This window comes from Sarcophilus harrisii, chromosome 2, assembly GCF_902635505.1.
Source record: "Sarcophilus harrisii chromosome 2, mSarHar1.11, whole genome shotgun sequence".
Taxonomy (NCBI): domain Eukaryota; kingdom Metazoa; phylum Chordata; class Mammalia; order Dasyuromorphia; family Dasyuridae; genus Sarcophilus; species Sarcophilus harrisii.
The window spans coordinates 329,893,929-329,920,012 of record NC_045427.1 but is presented as its reverse complement, the minus strand read 5'-3'; the positions used below and the strand labels follow the sequence as shown (position 1 = coordinate 329,920,012).

General features: G+C 33.8%; 1 protein-coding gene across 2 annotated transcripts in view; it reads left to right on the top strand.

The window, feature by feature from the left end:
- NID2 (nidogen 2) overlaps window positions 1-26,084 on the top strand; it is a 93,925-nt gene that overhangs the window by 64,476 nt on the left and 3,365 nt on the right. For both annotated transcript variants that reach the window (XM_031952830.1, XM_003758812.4), the window contains 5 exons: window positions 5,284-5,505; window positions 6,377-6,546; window positions 15,200-15,329; window positions 16,394-16,565; window positions 25,567-25,724. In XM_031952830.1, coding sequence (XP_031808690.1) covers window positions 5,284-5,505; window positions 6,377-6,546; window positions 15,200-15,329; window positions 16,394-16,565; window positions 25,567-25,724 — 852 coding nt within the window. The remainder of the gene's footprint in view (window positions 1-5,283; window positions 5,506-6,376; window positions 6,547-15,199; window positions 15,330-16,393; window positions 16,566-25,566; window positions 25,725-26,084) is intronic.

The window sequence follows — 26,084 nt, the reverse complement described above, 5'->3', positions numbered from 1 at the left end:
TTTTCTCTTCTTTATGATCTCTTTGGGATACAGACCTAGTAGTGGTATTGCTGGGTCAAAGGCAATGCACAGTTTGGTAGCCCTTTGAGCAGTACTTCCAAATTGCATTCCAGAATGGTTGGATAAGTCCAAAATTCTGCCAACAAGGCATTACTGTTTCAATTTTCCTACATCTCAAATATTTCTAATTTTCCCTTTCTGGTTGACTTTGCCACTATGCTAGTTCAAGGCCTCATCAGATCACACCTTGACTTACTGCAATAGTTTACTAGTGGGTCTGCCTGTCTGAAATCTTTCCCCATTCTAATCAATCCATTAGTCAACCACTAAAGTAATTTTTCGAAAAAGCAAGTCTAACCATTTCAAACTGTATCCCCATCCAGCAAACTGCAGTAGCTTCCTGTTGCCTCCAAGATCAAATGCAAAATGCTTTGTTTGGCATTTGAAGTCTTTCATAATCTACTTTTTTCTTACCTTTTCGGTGCTATACTTTACTCCCTATCAAATGTTCTTTGATAACACTTATTTCCTGGTGAATTCTATTTCTTAACTCCAGGCATTCTTTCTGGCTATCCTTCATGACTAGAATGAGCTCTCTACTCCATTCCAACTACTGATTCCCTGTCTTCCTTTAAATCCCAACCAAAATATTATCCTCTGTAAAGGTCTGAAACTCTGAATTGATGCACTGAGGTCAGACAACTGAGCACTTAAGGCTAACTACCAATTGGACAATACTCTATTAGCATATGCTTAGAAAATGGCCCTTCCCACTATTATGTGCTAGTTCAATCTTTTGTTGTATACAGAGAATTGTGGGAAGGATTAGGGGGTGGAGTAAGACAAGCCAGGGTCACTTTGGTGGTAGAGGAAGAGAAGGAAGGTCCTGCATCCATCCTGTTCACTTCTACCCCTAAAGACCAAGAATAAAGACCAAGGACTTTTTCTTACCCTGACTCTAGCTGATTCTAAGGAATCCAGGGTGCTAACTCGGTCTTCACAGTCCTCTACAGAAAGCCTTTCCCAACCTACCTTAATTCCTTCTCTTATTTTTTTTAATACTGTATATTACAAGATATATAAATATATTTGTTTTCATATTTTCTCCCCTGTCTATTACCTACATTTGTATTCCTAGTGCTTAGCTTAGTGATTGGCATATAATAGGTACTTAATAATATTTATTGATTGATATGTATGTAGGAATGTATTTTATATTTAAAAGTATGTACTTTGCTTGCCATCTGGGGGAGAGGGTGGAGGGAGGGAGGGGAAAAAATGGAACAGAAGTGAGTGCAAGGGATAATGTTGCAAAAAATTACCCTGGCATGGGTTCTGTCAATAAAAAGTTATTAAAAATAAATAAATAAAAATAAAAATCAGAAATATTAAAAAAAAATAAAAGTATGTACTTATATTATGGGTATATAATATATGTACATTTTATATGTGTATATATAGATACAATATTTTCATAAATAAATGGCTTGTTTGATGTTATAATTATCTTGATGTAGAGTAGATAATAGCATACATGAAGACAAAAACCATGTCTTATTTAATCTTTTTGTCACCTAGAACTTAATATAATGTTGTATATATTACAAGCACTTAATACATGTATTGAATTTAATTATTATGTGTATATATATATATATATATGTGTGTGTGTGTGTCTGTGTGTGTGTGTGTGTGTGTGTGTGTGTGTGTGTGTATACATGTGTGGGTATATGTCAGCCTTTCAAATCAAATAACATTTGCAAAGTGCTTAACACAATTCCTGTCCCAAAGTAGGCATTTCATAAAGGTTTATTCCCTCTGCCTACCCTTTTATATACTAGAACTTAAATAGAATAAAAATTAATTTGATGGTTTCCTAGAGTCATAGAGATTTAACTCATTTCCTGAATGAAAATTTATATAGATGCTTCATAAGAAGGGACAGTGGATAAATCTGGAAGGGAAGAGTGATTGTACTGTTCCTCAGTGGAGAAATTTTGGGGAAAGAAATAAGAATTCCTGTGTATTTTATATCTCTTTCAGCTTCAGAACATTTCTTATTAGGCTAAGCTCCTTCATCTTGCTTTAAGCAAAATCCTCATTTGTATCCTCCTTTGTTTTTTTAATGCTGAGTCTTGATAAAAAAAAAAAAATACTTAAGAGAAAACAATGAAAATGGCTGTCTTTTTCTTCATGTTGATACAGTGCTTTCTATAGGAACTTTCAAAGCTCTTGTAGTGAAATCAGGTCCAGGAATAGGGATTTAGCACTTATTTTTCTTTGTTGATTGGATATAAGTGGGGCTTGGGCTCAGAACATGTGCATTGAATTCTCTACTTGGTCCTCAATAAAAAGACTTTTCTATCAATAGAAGAGGAAATAAAATACTTAACCCCATTTTTAAAAAAAAGAAATTGACCAAGCACTAATGAACTCCCTAAGAAAAAAATTCTACAGGACCAGATGGATTTGCAAGTGAATTCTACCAAAAATCTAAAAAGCAATTATTTTCAGTATTATATCAGTTATTTAGAAAAATAGGCAAAGGAGTCATAGCAAATTCCTTTTATGATATATTGGTGCTGATACTTAAGCCAGGAAGAGCCAAAACAAGAAGAAAATTATGCACCAATTTCCTTAATGAATTTTGATACAAAAATCTTAAAATAAAATATTAGCAAAGAGATTACATCAATTTATCATCAGGATAATACACTATGACTAGGTGGGATTTATACCAGGAATACAGGACTAGTTCAATATCAGGAAAACTATCAATATAATTAGCCTAACAGAAATCATGTGATTATCTCAACAGACTCAGAAAAAGCATTTGACAAATATATCACCCATTCCCATTAAAAAGTATTAGAGAAAATAAGAATAAATTGAGTTTTCCTTAAAATTATAAGCAGCATCTATATAAAACTATCTGCAAGCATTATATGTAAGGGGGATGTGATAAAAGAATTCCCAATAAAATCAGGAGTGAAATAAGAATTTCTGCTATCATCACTGTTATTTAATATTATACTGGAAATATTAGCTTTAGTGAAAAAAGAAGAAAGAGGTTGGAAAAATTAGAGTAGGCAACAAGGAAACAAAACTATCATTCTTTGCAAATGATATGATGGTATGTTTAGAGAACACTAGACAACCAACTAAAAAACTAGTTGAAAAAATTAACAACTTTAACAAAGTTTCAAGATATTAGATAAACTTACATAAATCATTGGCATTTTTATACATTCAAAGCCCAGCAGTAAAAGATAGAAAGAGAAATCCCAAAATAACTGTAGAAAATATAAAATATTTGGGAATCTACCTGCCAAGATAGTTCCAGGAACTTTATGAACACAATTACAAAACACTTTTCATATAAATAAAGTCAGTTCTAAACAGCTGGGAAAATATCAAGTGATAAGCTGAACTAATAGAATAAAAATGACAATTCTACCTAGATTAATCTACTTAAACTATTATTCTACTTTTGACACTCCTTGCCAAACTGACAAAAATTTATTTTATAGAGCTAGAAAAAAATGATAACAAAATTCACCAAGAAGGAAAAAATGTCAAGAATATCAAGGGAATTAATGGGAAAAAAATACAAAGGAAAGGGGCCTCACCATACCATTTTTTAAAGTGGGAGTCATCAAAACCATTTAGTGCTAGCTAAGAAAAAGAGTAGTGGATCAGTGGATTCAGTATGTACCTATTACTATAGACTACTACATACTACTATGAACTCCAGGTTCTGGGATAAGACCTGCCTGTTTGACATCAATTTCTGAGAAAATAGGAAAATAGTAGGGCTTAGAAACCAGGTATTAACCAACATCTCATACCCTATACCAAGAAAAGATCGAAATGGTTTCATGATTTAGACATAAAAAGTGATACTATAGGAGAACAAGGGATAGTTTACTTGTTGGATCTTTACCCTATACCAAGAAAAGATTGAAATGGTTTCATGATTTAGACATTAAAAAGTGATACTATAGGAGAACAAGGGATAGTTTACTTGTTGGATCTTTGGAAGAGAGAGGAATTTATGACCAAACAAGAAATAGATAATATTATGAAACATAAAATGAATAATTTTGGCCACATTAAATTTAAAAGGTTTTGCACACACAAAACCAATTCAGCCAAAATTATAATAAAGGCAGAAAATTTGGAAACACTTTTTCTAATAAAGGCCTCATTTCTAAAACATAGAGAACTGAGTCAAATTTATAAGAATACAAGTCATGCCCCAACTGATCAAAGGGTATGAACAGACAATTTTCAGATAAAGAAATTAAAACCATCAATAATCATATAAAAATGCTCTAAATCTGTTGATTAGAGAAATGCAAATTAAAACAATTGTTTTATTTTATTGTTCACATAATAGATTTGAACCTATCAGATTGTGTAAAATGGCAGGAACAGATAATGATAAATGTTGGGAATGTGAGAAAACTGGAAGATTTTTGTTGGAGTTGTGAACTGATCTAGCTATTCAGGAGAGCAATTTGGAATTATACCCAAAGGGCTTTAATACTATGCATACCCCTTGATTCAGCAGTGTCACTATTGGATCTATGAAGAGATCATAAAAGAGGGAAAAGGATCCATATATGCAAAAATGTTTGTAGCAAGTCTTTTTATGGTGATGAGGAGTTGGAAATTGAATAGACTCCCATCTATTGGGGAATGGCTGAATAAGTTATGATATATAAATATATATTATAGTTTTGTTCTATAAGAAATTATGAACAAGATGATTTCAGAAAAGCCTGGAAGGACTTTTCATAAACTGATGTTGAATAAAGTGAACAGAACCAAGAGAATATTGTTTAGAGAAACAACAAGATTATGTGATAATCAGCCATAATAGACTTAATTTTTCTCAACAATGTATTGATTCAAGATAATTCCAACAGACTTGGGATGGAAAATGCCATCCACATCCAGAAAAAAAACTATGGAAACTGAATACAGATCAAAGCATACTATTTTCACCTTTATCGTTTGTTTTTTCTTTCTCCTGGTTTTTCCTTTTATTCTGATTTTTTTCACAACCTGACTAATATGAAAATATTTTTAAAGTGATTGTATTTGACCTATGTCAGATTGCTTGCTGCCTTGGGGAGGGAGGAAGTATGGGAAAGAGAAAAAAAATTGGAACTCAAAATCGTACAAAATAAGTGTTGAAAACTATCTTTACGTGAAATTGAAAAAATAAAATAGAATTAAGCTAAAAAAAATAAAAATAAAAGATTTTTCTTTCTTTAGAATCTACACAGGGACCACAAACAGTTTGTGAGCGCTGGAGGGAAAGTCTTCTGGAGCACTATGGTGGCAGACCTCGAGAAGATCAGTACGTTCCACAGTGTGATGAGTTTGGCCATTTTAACCCTTTACAATGTCATGGAAACAGCAACTATTGTTGGTGTGTGGATAAGAATGGCAGAGAAGTTGAAGGAACTAGATCACAGCCAGGCATCACTCCTGCATGTAAGAAGCTTTTAAAGTTTCAGTGTATGGCACACAAATGCTTGAAAATATAAGAAAAATCCATGATACTGGTTAAATATTTCACTGAACGCTAGGCTACTTGTTCTCCAGGGAAAGAAAGTTCCTAAAAAGGAAGGATAGGAGGAAAGGAAAATCAACAAATTTGAGATAATTATTTATAATCTTGTACACAGAATATTTGGGTAAATATTTGGGAGGCAGGTTGAAATAGGGAAGAAAGAATTATCCTCAGAGCCAAAAACATCTGCCTCTTAAATATTCTGAGACTGAATTTTCCAGGTAATTCTCTAAGGTTATAAAATACAACATAATTCTGATTTGTGTTGTCAGGGGAAATTTCCTCACTAAGGATTCCCAATACCAATGAAATCACAAGTACACACCTCACCATCCACCCTGTCAAAATAAAATAAGATTTAATGTTTGGTCTCATTTTAACTTTTTTTTTATTAGAACATGTGGAATTTATGAAATTATATCGTCCTTTCCATTACGATTACTCTCTCCCTCTTCTTTTTGTACCTCAGTACAAAAGAACTCAGTATGAAAGAAATTTACTTGTCAAACTGGGCACCAACCCAAAGTTTGTTTTTTTCTTAATTGTAAAATATATTCCATCTGTATTTTCCTTCATATGAATAACAGGCAAATTTCCATAACTTACTTTTTAAATTTTTTTTAAATCCTCCTAGAAATCCAAATTTTAAGGATTTAAAATCCTTTTAAGGACATCTGGAGCAAATCTGTTGAGTGAAGAGGCTTAGATTTTGAAGACTGATGTAAAGGAAATGTAATTTAACTAATTTTTCTTTTTCTTGTCTTTGTCTCTTCTTCCTTCCTCCCATGACAGGTATCCCAAGCATTGCTCCTCCCACCATTCTGCCATCCCCATATCCTAATGTGATACCACCATCTGTGGGCACATTCCTGCTCTATGCTCAAGGCCAACAGATTGGCTACCTACCTCTCAATGGAACCAGGCTACAGAAAGAAACAGCCAAGACACTCCTATCACTGCATGTAAAGTATATTCCTCAAGAGGAACTTTGTCACTAGCATGCATAGCTTATCTTCATGCTTAAAGCCATCGTGTGTTTTATTTTGTCATAGCCTCCTCATGCAGCTGGTAAGGACATATAAGCCTTCTGTCATCCATACATGGCAAAACTATTTCTGATATGATATCGCTCTGATTTTACCAAAGAGAATTATCTTTAGAATTTGTGGAAAGAGAGGCTTTGTGGTTATTAGGTATGTCCTATTCAACATATAGAAATCCAAATAGGAAATTACAAAATCCTACAAAGCCATATGAGTGAAAGTGGGATGACATCGTAAGGAATCTCACTTAAAGATATCTTGGAAATATAAATGACAAACTCATCACTCTTTTCTTGAGGGGGCAGCTTATTTGAAAAAACTCAAATCCAGGATCAATAGGATCACTGTTGCTAGTACCTATTCCAGGTCCTTTATTGAACAAGAAGTTTGTGTTAAACCTCCTCTTTTTGAAGAGAGACGACTAAACCTTTTCTGGGGATGTTTTCTAATTCTGGTTCTATTTGACTGAACTTTGCTTTAGGGTCTGGGAGAAGAGGAATTTAAGATTAGGAAATAACTATCATTACTAGGGCAAATTCTGGCATCTTAACAAGATTTCTCTAAGGAAAAAAAAAGTTGAAAACCAAGAAATTATTTTTAAATACCAAAAAAATTCCATTCATTTTAGTCATCTACATTTAGTTGACTGTGTTTCTGGAATATTGCTGACAGGATGAGAAAAGTGGGAAAAAATGTAACATGGGATTTCAAAACATATCTTGAGAAATATGTACTTGAAACATTCTTTCCTTAGAAATCTTAAAATTATTCTGAAGATAGGATTTAAACTTAAAAATTATTCTCCTGGATGACCACCCGGATTTTTGGTATATTGGCATTCTAGAGATTTTATTTTTATGTAAAGGTACAGTTGATCCAAAGGTCTCAATACAAATTCAGGCAGTCCTACAGCTAACAAAGTTTGAACAATTATTTTGTTTTTTTCCACTGAATTCAATCATATAACTAGATAGATAGATAGATAAATAGATAGATATAATTATAGTCATAACTATAACATCCATGGGGTTTTCTTAGAAAAGATACTAAAATAATTAGTCATTTCCTTCTTTAGTGGATTAAGGCAAAAAAAAAAAAAAGAGTGATTTGCCCAAGGTCACACAGCTAGTACATATCAGAGCCCAGATATGAAGTCAGGTTTTCTTGACTCTAAGTCCATCATCCTATCCACTGAACCATTCAGCTGCTTCCTTGGCAAACAAAGATTTAGAGACTTTCCCAATGTCACACAGTTGGTAGCTATCTAAGGCTAAGTTTTAACTCAGGTATTTAATTTAACTCAGGATCAGTGCTCTATAATCATCTAGATACCCAGTTATGTTCTATTTTTTCAGGGAAAGATTCAGTAGGCCAAATCTTTTTATTTTTTTTTTACAAGTTTTCTTTTGGCAGAACTTGCATTTATTGTTAAGTCATTTAGTTATGTCTGACTTTTCATGATCTTGTGGATTCCAGGCCTTTCTGTCCTACATTATCTCTTGAAGTCTGTCCAAATTCATATTCACTATTTCCATAACACTGTCTATTCATCTCATCCTCTGCTGTCCTCTTTTCCCTTTTCATCAATCTTTCTTCAATATCAGGGTCTTTTCCAATGAATCCCATATTGTTATTATGTAAGCCAAAGTATTTAAGTTTCAGTTTCAGTATATGACCATCCAGGGAATAGCCTGAATTAATTTTTGTAAGCATGAACTGATGTGATCTCCTTGCTGTCCAAGGGACTCTTAAAAGTCTTCTGCAGCACCACAGTTTGAAAGTATTGATTTTGTGGTGCTCAGCATTTCCTCATAGTTCAATTCTTACAGTTATACATTATTGCTTGTAAAACTTTAGTTTGACAATACTGACTTTTGTGAGCAAGATGATGTCAGTATTTTTCCCAAGTTATGTGTCAAGACAATTTTTGGCATTGATATTTGCAAAATTTTGAGTTCCAAAATTTTTTCTCTTCCTCCTTACTTCTTCTTTCAATAATAGTAAGCAACTTGATATAGGTTATGCATATGCCATCATATAAAATATATTTCACAATTGTGAAAGAAAAAAACAGATCAAAAGGAAGAATAAGCCATGAAAAAAAGATAAAGTGGGGGAAAAAAAACAATCTTTGAACTGCATTCAGAGTTTATCAGCTCTTTATCTGGATGTTTATACCATTTTCCTTCCTGTATCCTTTGTACTTGTCTTGGATCATTGTGTTGCTGAGAAGAACGGATGATTCATAGTTGATCATCATACAATGTCACTGATAGTATGAACAACATTTCCTATGTTCTGTTCATTTCATTTTGCATCAGTTTGTACAAGTCTTTTATAGGTTTTTCTGAAATCTGCCTGTTCATCATGCGGGTTGTCAGATTTACTGACAGATAATTGGACAAAATATTTTCCAATGATTTCTTCTTCAGTAGTGGTTATTTAAGCTTTTTTATTTTTGATGCTGATAATTTGGTTTTCTTCTTTCTTTTTATAATTAAATGAACAACTGGCTTATCTAACTTAATTTTTTTTTATATAATGAATTCCTAGATTTATTTTTTAGCTCAATAGTTTTTTACTTTCAGTATTAATCTTATCTTTGATTTTCAGGATTTCCTATTTACTGATCAATTGGGGAATTTTTAATTTGTTATTTTTCACATTTTTAATTACATGCCCAATTTTTTGATCTGTTCTTTTTTCCCATTTTGTTAATGTAAGAATTTAGAGAAATAAAATTTCTAGTAAGTACTGCTTTGGCTGCATCCCATAAATTTTGGTATGATTTCATGTCATCATTCTCTTTTATAAAATTATTGACTGTTTCTATGATTTTTTTTTGATGCACTTACTCTTTAGGATTAAATTGGTTTCCAATTAGTTTTTAATATCTCTTTTACTGCCCTTTGTTGAATGTAATTTTATTGCTTTATTATCTAAAAAGAATATTTCTAGTTTTGTACATTTGAATTGTATGGTTTTGTGTCCAAATACATGGTCAATTTTTGTGAAGGTGTGATATGCTACTAAGAAAAAGGTATATTCCTTTTGCTTCCCATTCAGTTTTCTCCAAAGGTCTATCATATCTAACTTTTCTAATATGCTTTTCTTAATTTATTGTCTATTTTTGGTTGGATTTATCGAGTTCAGAGAGGGGACAGTTGAGGTCCCTCATTAATATGGTCTGACTCTCTTTCTTTACTTCTCCTTTAAGAATTTGTAGGTTAACCATTTATGTGCATATATATTTAGTATTTATATTGCTTCATTAATATGCTCCATTAGCAAGATGTAGTTTCCTTTTAGATCTGTTTTTTTTCTTTTTTCTTTTTTTTCTTTTTTTGCTTTATCTGAAATCAGGATTGCTGCCCCTGCCTTTTTTTTTTTCACTTCAATCAAAGCTTAATAGATTCTACTCCACCTTCTTACCTTTATTTCTGTGTGTGTTTCTCTGCTTCAAGTATGTTTCTTGTAAACAACATATTTTGTTTTTTGATTCACTCTGCTATTCACTTCCATTTTATGGGAGAATTCATTCCATTCACATGCACTGTATATTTCTGTCCATCCTATTTTTCCTCATGTTTATCCTCTTTCTCCTTTCACCCTTTCCCTCCTCACCAATGTTTTGCTTCTGTCTACTATGTCCCTGGATTTTCCCTCCCTTCTGTCATTCCCTTACCCCTTTTACTTAATCTTCTGCCCTCCTACTTTCCTATTAGTTAAGAAAATTTCAGTATTCAACTGATTATGTATATTATTCCTTTTCTGAGCTAATATTGAAGAGTAATATTCAAGCAGTGCCTTTTGCCTGCCCTCTCATCTTCTCCTACAGTTTAATATGTTTTTCATTCCACTTCATGTGAAATAATCTATCTCTTTTTTCCTTCTGCACCTAATGTACTCTTCTTTCTCATCTCTTAATTTTTTTTTATGTCATTCAGTCAAAGGGTAAAAGAGTACAAAGAGGCTATAAACTCATACCCTTTGTTTATGTATATTCCTTGTGACTGTACTAAAGAGTTACAAATATCATTTTCCATGTAGGAATTTAGTTTAGCTCTATTAAATCTCTTATGTTTTCTTTTTCCTTTTTATCTGTTGGTGCTTCTCTTGGGTCTTTATATTGGAAATTAAATTTTTGGTTTAATTCAGATTTTCTTATGAAAGTTTGATATCCTTCTATTTCATTGAATGACTTTTTTCTCCCTGGATGTAATATGCTCAAGTTTGCTAGGGAGTTGATTCTTGTCTGTATTTCTAGATGCTTAATCTTTCAGAATACCATGTTCCGTGACCTCTGATCTTTTAATGTTGCAGCTGCCAAATCCTGTGTAATTCTGATTGTGACTTCCCAATATCTGAATTGTTTTTTGTTTTGTTTTGTTTTTTTTCTGGCCACTTGCAATATTTTTTCCTTGCCCTGATAGTTGTGAAATTTGTCTATAGTGTTCCTTGGGACTTTTATTTAGGAATCTCTTTCCTGAGGTGATCAGTGAATTTTTCAATGGCAATTTTGCCCCGTAGTTCCAGAATTTCAGGGAAGTTTTCCTTAATAATTTCTTGAAAGGTGTTGAATTCTCCTTTTGATTATGGCTTTCAGGTAGTCCAGTGATTCCGACATTGTATCTTCTGGATTTATTTTCCAGATCAATTATTTTTCCCCAAGTATATTTTAAATTTTCCTGTATTTTTTTCATTCTTTTGAATTTATTTGATTTTTGATGTCTTAGAGAGTCATTAGTTTCCATTTGCCCAATTTAAAATTTTAAGGCACTGTTTTCCTCTATTAACTTTTGTTATTTAATTAACTATTAATTAAGTTTTTCTGTTTAGCCAATTGTACTTTTAAAGAAGTTGGGTTTTTTTTTTCCCTTTCTTCAGGATTTTTGTATTTCCTTTTTTATTTTGGCTACTTCTACTTTTTAAGCAGTTTTTCTTTTTCAAAGCTGTTCACTCTTTTTTTTTATAATTCTCTTGCATCACTCTCATTTATTTTCCCAATTTTTTTATTTCTCTTATATGCTTTTTAAACTTCTTTTTGAGTTCTCCCATGAGGTTTTTGAGGCTTGTTTTGCTTTAGGGTCATGTCAATAGGTATTTTAACTAACTCAGACCTGTAAAATGGATCTCTTCATGTGAGAGAATGATGATGATACAAGGAAAATGAGAGGCAGTTGCGTTGTCTGATTTCTCTCTTCTTCCCTGTTGCCTCCAATTTATTTCATTCCAATCCACGAGGAACATCTGCAAAGGCTGCTTTGCAACTCTTCAAGTCTTATGATTCACATCTGTGGAGGCTCTTGGAGAATTGACCTGCCCCTTCACCTAGGCATGGTCCTTAACAATTTTTTTGTCATTTTTTTGCTCATCTTTTTTGGCCTTTTTCCTTTTAATTTAATTTAATTTAAATTTAAAAGATTTGAGCTCTGCTCCTGGAGTGGAAGGGGCATTAATATAGGCTTCTTGTGCTAAGGGCTATATAGGTCCTGGCTGGTTACCTGGTGCTGCATTGATGTTGCCCTTAGGGGGAAAAGGGAATCTTGTGTCAAATGCTGTACTGAGGGGGTGAGGTGAGGGTGGTTGGTACTGCTTTGGACCATATGGGTCTGGCAGCTTACCTAATGCTGAGCCATAGTCCTGGTTCTAGTTTCTGGCATGTTTTGAGGTATGTGGGATATTTCAGACTTTCCCCAGGATATACTGAAGCACATGATAGTCAAGGTACTGCTAGCTCCTGTTTGTCCATGTTTGTCCATACTCATGCTGAAACATGTGACAGTTCTCAGAGCTTGGAGTCTGTCCATTCCCCCCAGATATGTGTGAGAGAGAGACAGAGAGGGAGACGAAAAGGGAGAGGGAAAGGGAGAGGGGAGAAGGATGGACAGAGGGAGAGAGGGGAAGAGGCAGAAGGAGGGAGAGAGAAAAAGAAAGAAAGAGAGAAAGAGAAAGAGAGAGAGAGAGAATGCACTGAGGCTCAGGATCTACCACTGGTTTGCTGAGGTAGGCCTTTTTATTGGCTTGCAGGGACACTTTCTATCCTGGACACTATTCCTCTTTTGCTGGAGTGAGACAGATCTCTTTTCTGCTGATCTTCCAAGTTTCACTCCTTCAACTCCCAGTCATCTCTAAGGACTTTATATTACTCTTATGATATAAAGAATACTGAAGTATGGAGGTTGGATGGCATAGGGTACTGAGAGCCCAGGACTACATAGTTATTCAGAATCAGAAGCCCTAGAGCTAGAAATTAAATTTCCTAATTTTTGGCTCCAAGTTCCACTCCAGTCAAAAGTCTAGGAATTGTGCTAAGCACTAGGGATAAAAAAAATTTTTTTTTTAATTAATCCTAGACCTCAAGGAGCTCACAGTATAATGGGAAAGACAACATGTGAACATTGTCAATCAAGATATATACAGAATAAATTAGAAAAAAAAAAAAAAAAAGGAAGGCAGTAGCATTAAGGGAGATCATGAAAGGCTTCTTGCAAAAGGTAGGCTTTTAGTTACGACTTAAAGGAATTCCAGGGAAGCCAAAATATAAAGACAAAGATGGATATAACTGAGAATTTGGAAGATACCCAGTGAAAAGTGGAATGTCAGCAGAGGGAGTTCAAGAACCAGCAACTAGACTGGATAGTAGAATATAGAGAAGAGAGTAAAATGTAAGAAGACTGGAAAAGTAGAAAGGGGCCAAATTATTTTTTTAACATGCAAAACATTTTTATTGCAAGTAATTCCCAGGAATTCTGTGATCTTTTATGCTAATGTCTCAATAAAAAATGATTTAAGAAAATATTAACTTTTTATAACACGTGAAATCTTATTTTTTAAGTTTTTATTAACTAATCAATTTAATATTTCCCCCAGTTACATTAAAAACAATTTTTTTTTACATTTGTTTTTAAAACTTTTGAGTTTTAGATTCTTTCCTTTATCAAATCACATGTGAAGTTATACAAAACATTTCCATAAAAGTTGTGTTGTGAAAGAAAACAGATTTCCCACCCTAAAAAACAAAACAAAACAAAAAAAACCCTCAAGAAAAATAAAATTAAAAAGAGAGGGAGAGAGAAAAAGCATGCTTCAATCTTGAATGTAGGACAAATTGGAGTGGGGAGAGGTAAGGAGGTCAACCAAGAAGACGATTGTAAGTAATTCACATATGAAGATATGACAGTCTGAACTAGAGTAGTGACAGTATCGCAGGAGAGAAGGAAATATAATAAGAATTTTATAAAGAAATGTTGTAAAGATAAAATCATTTATTTGGCAAATTATTGTATGGCAGGGGATGAGAGTAATAAAATAAGATAAAAATGATACCCAGGTTTCAAACCTGGGTGATTGGAAGGATTATGATACTTTTAATAATAATAGGGAAGTTCAAAAGAAAGGAAGTTTTAGGTAGAGAGATAATAATTTCAGTTTCATATTGAGTTGAAAATGTCTATAGGACATACAGTTTGAAATATTTAATAGGCAGTTAGATATGCATGGCTAGATAGTAGGAAGGAAGTTAGTACTGTATAGACCTGGGAATCTTCTGCATAGAGATGATAATTGAATCCATGGATGATTGCCAAGAGAAATAGTAAAGAGGGAGAAAAGAAGAGGGTCCAGGACAAAATTTTAAGGAAAACCCAAAGTTAGCAGCATGATCTGAAAAGACATCCAGCAAAATAACACTGAGGAGCATCAAATAAGTAGGAAGAAAACCAAGAGAATCAGTATCACAAAAATAACATAATAAGAAAAAAAGAATGATCCACAGTGTCAAAAGCTAGAGATCAAAAAGGATGGGTTATGGGAAAAGGTCTTTAGATCTGCATCCTTGGGAACTTAAGATAAAGAAATTTCAATTGAATCGTGAGATTGGAAACTGATTTCATAGGGTATTTGAAGACATTAAGTGAAGACGCTAATTGCTGATCTTCTCAAAATTTAGCCACAAAAAAGGAGGAAAGATAAGAGACAATAGTTATGGGGATGGGTGGATCAAGTGAAGGATTTTTGAGGATGACAAGAATGTTTGTAGGCAATAGAAGCTAGTTCAAATTATCAAGACTTAAGTCTAGGGCAGGTCACAATTCAAACAACAGGAAATATTTTATAGGTATATCATAAAACCTGGAAGCTCTATGTTTGAGTAAGTAAAGAATAAAGGGTTACATACAATTTAATATACCTCAAGTAAAGCTGACTTGGGCTATTTCTCAGGTAATATAATATAATTATGCTGCTGAGTCTAGAAGGTAAAATAAAGAGCAATTAATTTAAGTTTCAGAAAGACAGATTTGGATTTTAGATAAAGAAAAACTTAACTAGCCATTTAGAACTATCCAAAAATAGAATGAACTACCTCATGAAGTAGTGTGTTCCCTTTCACTGGAGGTCTTCAAACACAGGTTAGATTGCTGGGTATATTGTAATGGTAGAGGGGCCTTCTATGGATTCTGTGATTATATGGCCATAATATAGAGTGGCGCTATTTTAATAAAACAGCTTAAAAAGAATAAAAGGGACCACATAATTCCTAATTATTTCTCTTCTGTTTTGTTTTTCAAAGGGTTCCATTGCTGTAGGGATAGACTATGATTGCCAGGAGAAGATGGTATACTGGACAGATGTTGCAGGGCGGGTAATCAGTCGAGCTAGTCTGGAATTAGGCAACGAACCTGAAATTGTCATCAGTTCAGGTAAATAGTGTTGGCAATTAGGGGAAAAACAACATTTCAGATTTGGTTTTTCATTATTTTCAGGTTATTTGACTATTTTGTCTATAGTCTGTCCTCCTATATTCTCTTTCTTACTCAATACTACATTCCCACTACCTTCAAACAACAATGGTTGAATTCTTTACATCTATAATGTTGCCCAAAATACAAGCCCTTTTCTAATAATCATAATTCAACATGTGGCACATAGGGATAATGAAGGTCCTTTGAGTATCACCAAAGAAAGGAGTAAAAATATTAATGCAGATTTTGATAGTGATTATTAATACTTGTTTACACTAGAATCCTCATTGCCTCCTATGTCTTCTAATGTAAAAGAGAAATATTTTGAGGCACATCAGGGTGTAAAACACTAAGAAAAAAATATCACAAAAAATACATATTTTTTCACTATAAAGGTTACAAAGGATGACCTTGGTCATCTTCATTTTTAAATTTTTAAAAATTTTGTCAGTGAGTATAAGGAAAGTTATGACAATTTGACTTATTTAAACATGTTCAGGGTTTCTTCAATAATCAATTAATAATCAACAAGAATTTTTTAAAGTTTTGGTACTGACAAGTATGTTCAGTTCATCCCTATGCTGAACTCTGATATGAAGGCAAAAATTAAATAATAATAGCTGATATTTACATAGTAATTTAAGGTTTATTTTAACCTATACATTGTTTCATTTGACTCTCACAACAATCATGTATCATTATTTTCCGGATGAAAAAACTTGAAGCTTAGAAAGGTTATAACTTTTCCAATAGTATACTGATCTACTAAGTATCTGAGGAAGGACTCTAACCCAGTCTTCCTGACACTAAGACCAGCACTCAAAAAGGGTCATACTGACCCTTTATGCTATCAATGATCTCTTCCCCATTCTGCTCTTCCAGATTTTTTTTACTATTAATTTGCTTCTTGTGATTTTAATCACATTAAGATTCTTATTTGTAGTTGAAATGAGAAACATTCTCTGTGCTTCAAGTTTATTAACTGTACTGGTTTTTAAGATTTGCCTTTGCTTCTTTTCTAGGACTGATGAGCCCAGAAGGACTTGCCATTGACTATTTCCACAGAACTATGTTCTGGACGGATAGTGGTCTTGATAAAATAGAGAGTGCCAAGTTGGATGGTTCAGAGCGCAAAGTTCTCTTTGATACTGATCTGGTGAATCCCCGAGCCATCGCTGTGGATCCAATCAGAGGGTCAGCATGATATTTTCTTAGTCTTCTCTATTTTTAAAGGATAATGTATTTATAAACATTTGAATCATAAATGGGAACAGGGGAAGAACAAAAATTACAATTCACATTTTAAGCTTTTCAAAATAACTTTCTTCACAATGTCTGATTGATTTGTGTAGCATAATTATTCTCTTTCTACAAATGATAAAACCAAGCTGTAATTCAAAGAGACTAAGTGATTTGTTCATGATCACACAATTATTACATATCAGAACCATAGTTTGAACCCCATTGCTTCTTCTAGCTGTTATTATTAGCTGGAAAAATACATTGACAAGACCACAAAAGAATGTGTCCATTATATGTACTTTGAATGTGTATATGAGGGAGTTAATTCATTACCACTCAATAATGACTCAGCTTAAATTTTTTTCCATATTTTTTTTAGGTAAGATCACCAATTTCCACATGAAAATTTAAAAATTAATTTTCCAGTTCTTTTTAAACCAAGCAAGGCATTTAACTAAATTGGTGTTCAAATCCTAACTCAAATACTTCTAACCTATGATACTTTATGTCAGTCTTTCTGGGATGCAGTTTCTTTGCCTACAAAATAAGGGTGTTGAATTAGATTGCTTCTGAGATCCCTTTCAGTTCTAGATCTAAGATCCTATGATATATGATCATAAAAGTAATCCTGTGATGTTATGGGCCAGAACTCTGAACTTGAAACAAAGGATTCTTACAAGGTACTAAGTCAGTAGAATTGATAGAGACAATGGTTATCTAATTTAGCATGGTTCAGTATGATTGATTTAATCTTACAACAAATAATGGTTTCCTAGTGATTTAATGATTGATTTATACTCAGTGTAGAGTATATAAGGTAGGAGCCTCAACCAGGATTCATTCGGAGAGATTCAGAGGGCAGAGAAGACAGGCAAGAGCTCAAGCTCTCAGAACCAAGAAGAGAGATACAGGCCTTTTAGAAAGCTAACCAGGTACCAGGAAAGGAGACAAGACTTTGAAAGAGACAATAAAGGGTTTGGACTTTATCTCCTGGCTACTCGTGTGGTGATTACTGAACTGAAAGGAAGGCTGCTCCCAGAGACCCCAAGAAAACCGAACCAGAGACCATTACATCCCGCCTCATTCATTTTGCCTCTGAGATCAAAGCACTCCTATACCATGAACTCTTAAAAGATGGCTGCAACAGTTATCCACTTAGAGTCAAGAATAAACTGCTCAACATCTCTACTATATCTGCCAAACTCCTAACTCCTACTTTACTATCCATATCTATAAAGAAGCAGCAGAAAGTAAAGTTCATATTGCTGCTTAGTGATGCACTTGTCTCTTCCTTCTTTCCTTCCTCTCTTCCTTCCTCCCTTCTTCATTTATTTCCTTTCTTCTTTTCTTTCCATTCCTGCTTAATATCCTTCACTCAAGTCATGACTGCTAACCAAAGGCATTCCACAGGTTTCTGAACTGGACCCTTTTTTCTTCTTTTATTCTATTTTGCTTGGTGACTTAATCAGCTACAATAGATTCAATTATCAGTTCTATGTTGAACATTGTCAATTCTGCTTTCTCAGCCCTAATCTCTCTATTGACCTTCAGTCTCGTCTTGCCTCTTTTCCATAACTGGATGTCTTGTAGACATCTTAAACTCAACATTCCAAAACTGAACTTATCATTTTCCTTCTGCACTCCACAATCCCTTCTCCTTCCTTCCAAATTTCCCTATTATTCTCAAGGGCACCAACAATCTCTCAGTTTCTTGGGCTTGAAATTTAGGTATCATTCTTAATTTTTCATTCTCATCTTATATTTGATTTGTTGCTAAGACCTGTTGATTTTGCCTTTGTATCACCTCTTGCATATTTCCCCTTCTTTCCCCTGACACTACCACAACTCTGGTCCAGGGTCTTATGCCTACATAATTGAAATAATCTCATGCTTAGTCTGCTTGCCACAAAATTTTCCCCACTCCAGTCCATCTTCCATTCAGCTATCATAGTGATTTTTCTAAAGTGTAAATCTTACCAAAGTTACTGATTCCTCCACCCCACCCTATCAAATTCCAGTAGCTCATCTATCACCTCTAGGACCAAAGATAACATCTTCTGGTATTCAAAGTGTTTCATAACCTAGTCCCTCCCTGCCTTTTCAATCTTCTTATTCCTTACATCTCTCTACATATACTATGCAGTCCATTGACACTAGCCTTCTTATCATTTCTGCCAACCCATTAGGCACAATCCATTAGGTTGTGAGGGTTCTTTGAGAGCAGGGACTATTTTTTTTTTTTTTTACTTTATATCCCTAGTAATTAGTACAGTGCCTATTACATAGCTGTTCATTGATTCAGTTAGTTTGACTGACTTTCACTCTCTCCTTCCTTCTAATCAGTTTAACTCTGCTTTACTAAATTGCTTTCCCTTCTATTTTGATTAGTACCTGATTGTGCCTTCAGTGCTTAATTTTGCTCACTTTCCTTTTTTGTTTTTGTTTTTCCTTTATTAATTGTTTTATTTTTCTGGCTACACATGTATATTAACTTTTTAAATGCATATTTCTTTGTGAATTATGCTGTGAGAAAAAAATCAGAACATGAGAGAAAAAAAAAACAGAAAAAAGACGTGAACATAGTATGTGTTGATTTACATTCAATCTCCATAATTCTTTTTCTGGATGTAGATGGCTTTTTCTATCCCAAGTTTATTGGGATTGCCTTGGATCAGTGAAACAGTGAGAAGGACAAAATCTTTCATAGTTGATCATCACACAATGTTGCTATTACTGTGTACAATGTATTCCTGGTTCTGCTTGTTTCAGTCAGCATCAGTTCATGGATATCTTTCCAGGCCTTCCTAAAATCAATTACCACAACTTATTCAGCCATTCCCTAGTTGATGGGCATCGACTCATTTTCCAATTCTTTGCTACCATAAAAAGAGCTACAAAAATTTTCACATGTGGGTCTTTTCCCCTCTCTTATCATTTCCTTGGGATACAGACCCAGTAGTACCACTACTGGGTCACAGGATATGCACAGTTTTATAGGATGTTGGGAATAGTTCCAAATTACTCTCCAGACTGGTTGGATGATTCTTCAACTCCACCAACAAAGCATTAGTGTCCCAGTTTTCCCACATCCCCTCCAACATTTATCATTATCTTTTTCTGTCATCTTTGTAAATCTGAGAGGTATGAAGTGATTAGAGCATTTTTTCATATGACTAGAGATGGCTTTAATTTCATCACCTGAAATTTGTCTATTCACATCCTTTGACCATTTATCAATTGGGGAATGACTTTCATGCTTATAAATTTAACACAGTTCTTTATATAGTTTAGAAATGAGACCTTTATCAGAAACACTGGCTATAAAATTTTTTTCCAGTTTTGTACTTCTCTTTTAATCTTGTTTGTGTTGATATTTTTCTGTGAAAAACTTTTTTAAATTTAATGTAATCCAAGTTGTCTCTTTTGCATTTCATAATGTTCTCTGGTTATTCTTTGGTCATAAATTCCTCCCTTCTCCAAAGATCTGATAGATAAATTATCCCTTGCTCTTCTAGTTTGCTTATGGTATCACACTTTCTGCCTAAATTGTATACCCATTTTGACCTTATTTTGGTATGGGGTGTGAGATATAGGTCTATGCTGAGTTTCTGATACATTATTTCCCAATTTTCCTAGCAATTTTTGTGAAACAGTGAATTCGTATCCCAGAAGCTGGAATTTGGGCATTTATCAAATACTAGTTTACTATAATGATGATTCTTGTGTTGTGTATCTAACATATGCCACTTTATTTTTTAGTTAGTACTAAATAGTGTTGATAACTGCTGCTTTATAATATCGTTTTAAGTCTGGTACTACTAGGTGATTTTTTTGTATTTTTTTAATTAACTCCCTTGATATTCTTGTCCTTTTACACTTCCAGATGAATTTTGTTATAATCTTTTTCTAGCTCTATAAAATAATTTTTTTGGCATTTTGATTGGTATGACACTGAACAAGTAGACTAATTTAAGTAAAATTGTCAATTTTATTATGTTAGTTAGGCCTACTCATGAGCAATTAATATTTTCCCAATTGTTTAGATCTGATTTTATTTGTATGAGAAGTGTTTTATACTTGTGTTCATATATGTGTAAAATATTTTATTTTGTCTGAAGTTATTTTAAATGGAATTTCTCTTTCTATCTCTTGCTGCTAGGCTTTGTTAGTAATATATAGAAATGCTGATAATTTGTGGGTTTATTTTATATCCTGCAACTTTGCTAAAACTGTTAATTGTTTTAAGTAGCTTTGTGGAGGATCTTTTAGGATTCACTAAATATATCACCATGTCATCTGCAAAGAGTAATAGTTTTATCTCCTCATTGTCTCCTCTAATTTCTTTAATTTCCTTTTTTTCTTATTGCTAAAGCCAACATTTCTAGTGCAATATTGAATAATAGTGGTGATAATGGGCATGGGCATCATTGTTTCACCTCTAATCTTACTGGAAATGCTTCCATGGTCTCATTACAAATAATGCTTGCTGTTGGGTTTAGGTAGATACTGCTTATTATTTTAAGGAAAACTCCCTTTATTACTCTGTTCTTTAGTGTTTTTTAATAGGAGTGGGTGCTGTATTTTGTTAAAAGCTCTTTCTGGGTCAATTGAGATTATCATATGATTTCTATTGTTTTTGTTATTGATATAGCCAATTATGGCAATAGTTTTCCTGATATTAAACCAGCTTGCATTCCTGGTATAAATCCCAATTGGTCATAGAGTACTATCATGCTGATAAGTTGTTATAATTTCTTTACTAATATTTTATTCAAATTTTTTGCATCAATATTCATTAGGGAGATTGGTCTGTAATTTTCTTTCTCTGTTTTGGCTCTTCTTGGTTTAGGTATCAATACCATATTTCTATCATGAAAGGAATTTGGTGGGACTCTTTTACCTATTTTTCAAAATAGTTTACATAAGTATTGGAATTAAATGGTAAAATTAACTTGTAAATCCATCTGGTCCTGGAGATTTTTTTCATAGGGAGTTCATTGATGGCTTGCTCAATTTCTTTTTCTAAAATGGGACTATCTAAATAATTTATTTCCTTTTGTATTTATCTAGGTAATTTATATTTCTGTAAATATTCATCCATTTTGATTAGATTGCCAGACTTGCTGGCATAGAGTTGGGCAAAATAGCTTCTAATAATTGCTTTACTTTTTTTTCATTGGTGGTAAATTTGTTCTTTTCATTTTTGATACTGATAATTTGTTTTTTGTCTTCCCTTTTTCTAATCAAATTAATCAAAGACATTTATTTTGTTGGGGGTTTTTCATAAAACCAACTCCTAGTTTTATTAATTAGTTGATAGTTTTCTTAGATTTCAATTTTATTAATCTTTCCTGTGAGTTTCAGAATTTCTAATTTTGTATTTATTTGGGGTTTTCAATTTGTTCTTTTTCCAGGTTTTTTTGTTGCATGCTAAACTCACTGATCTCCTTTTCCCCTATTTTATTCATGTAACTATTTAGAAATGTAAGATTCTAACCACAAAATAAATAAGAAAACAAAATTTTTAAAAATAGAGATATAAGATTTTCCTTAAGAACCGCTTTGGCTGCATCCTACAGGTTTAGGCATATTGTCTCATTATAGTAATTCTCTTCAATGTATTATTGATTGTTTCTGTGATATGTTTTTTGATCCACTCATTATTTAGAATTAGATTATTTAATTTCCAATTGGTTTTTTGTCTATCTTTCTCTGGCCCTTTATTGAATATAATTTTATTGCATTATGGTCTGAAGAGGAAGCATTTACTATTTCTGCCTTTTTACATTTGATTATGAAGTTTTTATGCCTTAATACAGTCAGTTTTTGTGTAGGTGCCATGTACTGTGAAGAAAAAGGTGTATTCTTTTCTGTCCCTATCCAGTTTTCTCCAGAAATCAATTATAGCTAGGTTTTCTAGGATTGTATTAATTTCCTTAGTTTCTTTCTTTATTTTGTGGTTAGATTTGTCTGATTGTGAGAAGGAAAAATTGCGGTCCCTCATTAATATAGTTTTGCTGTCTATTTCTTCCTGTAACTGGCTTAATGTCTTCTCTAAGAAGTTGGATGCTCTACTACTTGGTGCATATATATTTAGTATCCTTACTACTTCATAATTTATGGTATCCTTTAACAAGATGCACTTTCCTTCTTTGTCTCTTTTAGTTAGATCTACTTTTACTTTTGCTTTATCTGAGATCAGAATTGCCACCTCTGCTTTTTTTTTTTTTTTTTTGCTTCAGCTGAAGCATAATAAATTCTGCCCCAGCCTTTTATCTTTAGATTGTATGTGTCCCTCTGTTTCACATGTGTTTCTTGTAAACAACATATTGTAGGATTCTATTTTTTAATCCACTCAGTTGTTTGCTTCCATCTTATGAGAGTTCATCCCATTCACATTCACAATTATAATTACCAGCTCTGTATTTCCTTCCATCCTGTCTTCTCCCCTGTATATACTTTTGTTCTCTCTTTCCACTCCATCCCTTCTTAGTAGTGTTTTGTTTTTAACCCTCTCTATAGGTAATAAGATAGAAGCCCTACCTTCTTTCATCTCTCTCCCTTTCTCTTACCCTTTTCTCCTAGGGTTTCTGCCCTCCCTTCTATTCAGGCCCTCCCTTTTCTTTCCCCTTTCTCTTACTTTTTTATAGGTTAAATTTCTATACCCAACTGAATGATTGTTAACCCCTCTTTGAGCCCAAACTGATTCGAGATCAACCTTCAGACAATGCTCATCCCTCTCTCTTCTTTCCCTCTGTTGTAATAGGTCTTTTGTTCCTCTTCATGTGATCTAATTTATCTCATTATACCTCCCCTTTCCTCTTTTTACAATACAGTCCTTTTTCCACCCCTTACTGTTTTTCTTTTCTTTGATATTATGTCAGTCATTTCACAACCACTCCCTCCATCTATGTGGTGTCTCCTCTAACTGCCCCAATAACAGATACCATTCTCAAGAGTTACAAATATCATTTTCCCATTTATGGTTTAACCTTTAAATAATAAATATTTCTCCCCTCTTTACCTTTCTGTGTTTCTCTTGAGTCCTGTGTTTGAAGATCAGATTTTCTTTTTAGCTGTTTTTTTTCCCCAGGACAAATGGTTGAAAGTCTTTTACTTCAGTAAAAATTCATCTCCTCTGAAAGATGATGCTCAGTCTCTCTGGGTAGTTAATTCTTGGTTGTAACCCCAGGTCCTTTGCCCTCCAGAATATGGTATTCCAGACCTGAATTTGCTTTTGTCTGGCAGTTTGCAGTATTTTTCCCTTGAGACTGTAGTTCTGGAATTTTGCAACAATGTTCCATGGGGTTTTCAATTCAAATATCAAGGAGCAATAGTCAGGATTACCCAGGATCTGGCAGCATCTACCATAAAGGATTGGAGGGCCTGGAATACCATATTCTGCCCTTGAGCACAGCAGGCCCTTGTCTTTGAAGTGGGTAACTTGGCTGCTCTTTCCAGGAAACAGTCTGGTTTCCCATAATTTGCCTTCTGAGCTGGTGCTGAGGACTGCCCCACTGGTCTGCTACTCTTTGGTCCTGAGTTGTTGGAATCCTTACAAAGTGTTAAGTTATTAGAATTGATAGAGACAATAATTATCTAATTTAGCATGGTTCAATATGATTGATCTGATCCTACAAGGAGATGTTATGGGCCAGAACTTGAAACAAGGTACTAAGTGGAATTGAGGAGACAATGTTTAAATCTAGTTTAGAATTGATTTAATCCTACAACAAATAATGGTTTCCCAGTGATATAATGATTGGTGTGTACTCAGTATACAACATATAAGCAAGAAGCTCTTAGGGCCAGGGACAGAAGCCCACTCTCGGAGGCAGAGAGACAGATTCATTCCATATTCCACCTTTGTGCTGGCTGGAGACATTCGGAGGGAGCTAGGGGCTGAAGCTCAAGACTTTGAAGGACACAATAAAGGACTAGATTTTAACTCCTGACTGTATTTGGGGTGATTATTACTTTGAACTGAAACTAAGGCTGCCTCCAGAGAACCTCCCCTGAGAAACCTGCTCCCAGAGAGAACCATTATATTTTAGAAAAAGAAGAGAACACCACACTAAGCCAGGACCAAAGGTCTCAGTTGCTGATCTGCTGTGTTTAAGATCCTTTCACTGGCTTTCCCAGACTGTCTGAGCTGTGTAGAGCACTCCTTTCATCCCTGTGAAACTGGCCTTTCTTGAAGCTCTTCCAATCTATCTTGAGCTGGAGAGTGATTTCATTCCATCAGACTGTTCGGAGACTTGGTTCCATGTGGTTTTTGAGGGAAATTGGGAGAGCTCAAGTAGCTTCCTGGCTTCACTCTACCATCTTGGTTCCAATCCCAGAAGTCCCTTTACTCACTTTCCTTTATCACTTATCCATGAATTCGAGCTTATGCCTCCTCTTAAAAGGGGCGAGATTTTATTCCAGTAGTAACTCACTATTGTGTAATCATTGAACATAATAAGAAAAAAAAAAGTATAATCAAAGCATGATTGCCATTGTGATTTGATCTTAAAACTTTACTTGATGTTAGGCATACTTGTGTGTGATCAACTTGGACACTTTATAAAGGGCACTTGAACTCCTTTAATGAACTTTCCCTGCTCCAAAGACCTGGAATTTTATAAATTAATAAGTATGCAAATGCTTATCTAATACCTCTCATGGAGTTATTGGAATATGGTATATCAGAAATGCGGAACTGATAAACCATAATAAATTAGTACTTAGGGTACCAATAAATATCTTCTTCCCTTTTCTGGTCCTCCATGGGTTTCAATAGCTATTACATTCTTGTAGTAACAAAATGTAGAACAGATATTTGATTGGAGACTTGGGGAAGAGAAATGGAGTTTAACATATTCTTCCTTGTGCTTTCACAGTTCCTTTAAGACCATAACAAGGAAATACACCTGAGTGATAATATTTTTAAAATATATTAAATCATCCACAGCAACCTGTTCTGGACTGACTGGAATAGAGAAGGACCTAAAATTGAAACCTCTTCTATAGACGGAACAAATAGAAGAATTTTGGTGAATAAAGATATTGGACTACCTAATGGTTTAACCTTCGACCCCTTCTCTAAACTGATTTGCTGGGCAGATGCAGGTAATTTCATTTACTACAGATAATATGCAAATATTTAATCTTTGATTTTAGTGTATCTAGAGCAATGGGCTAGATTTCTTTGTTTTGGTTTTGTGTTTAATAAACAAGGTTAAAGCAAGTATATAACACAGAGTAAATTGTTACAAAGTTCCTTCCAGTCATCCCTGGGAAAGTCCATTGCATAGACTTGGATTTTAGGTTGATTTTATTTTTGTGATAATATTACCATCTTGGTAAAAAAGCAGGTCTTATTCATGCATGCCCACACCCATCTCTGGTCCAAAAAACCAAAAACAATTAAGTATTTTTGCTAAGATGATGTTTGAAAAATCATAAATGATGAAAGAGAAGTCTCTAAAT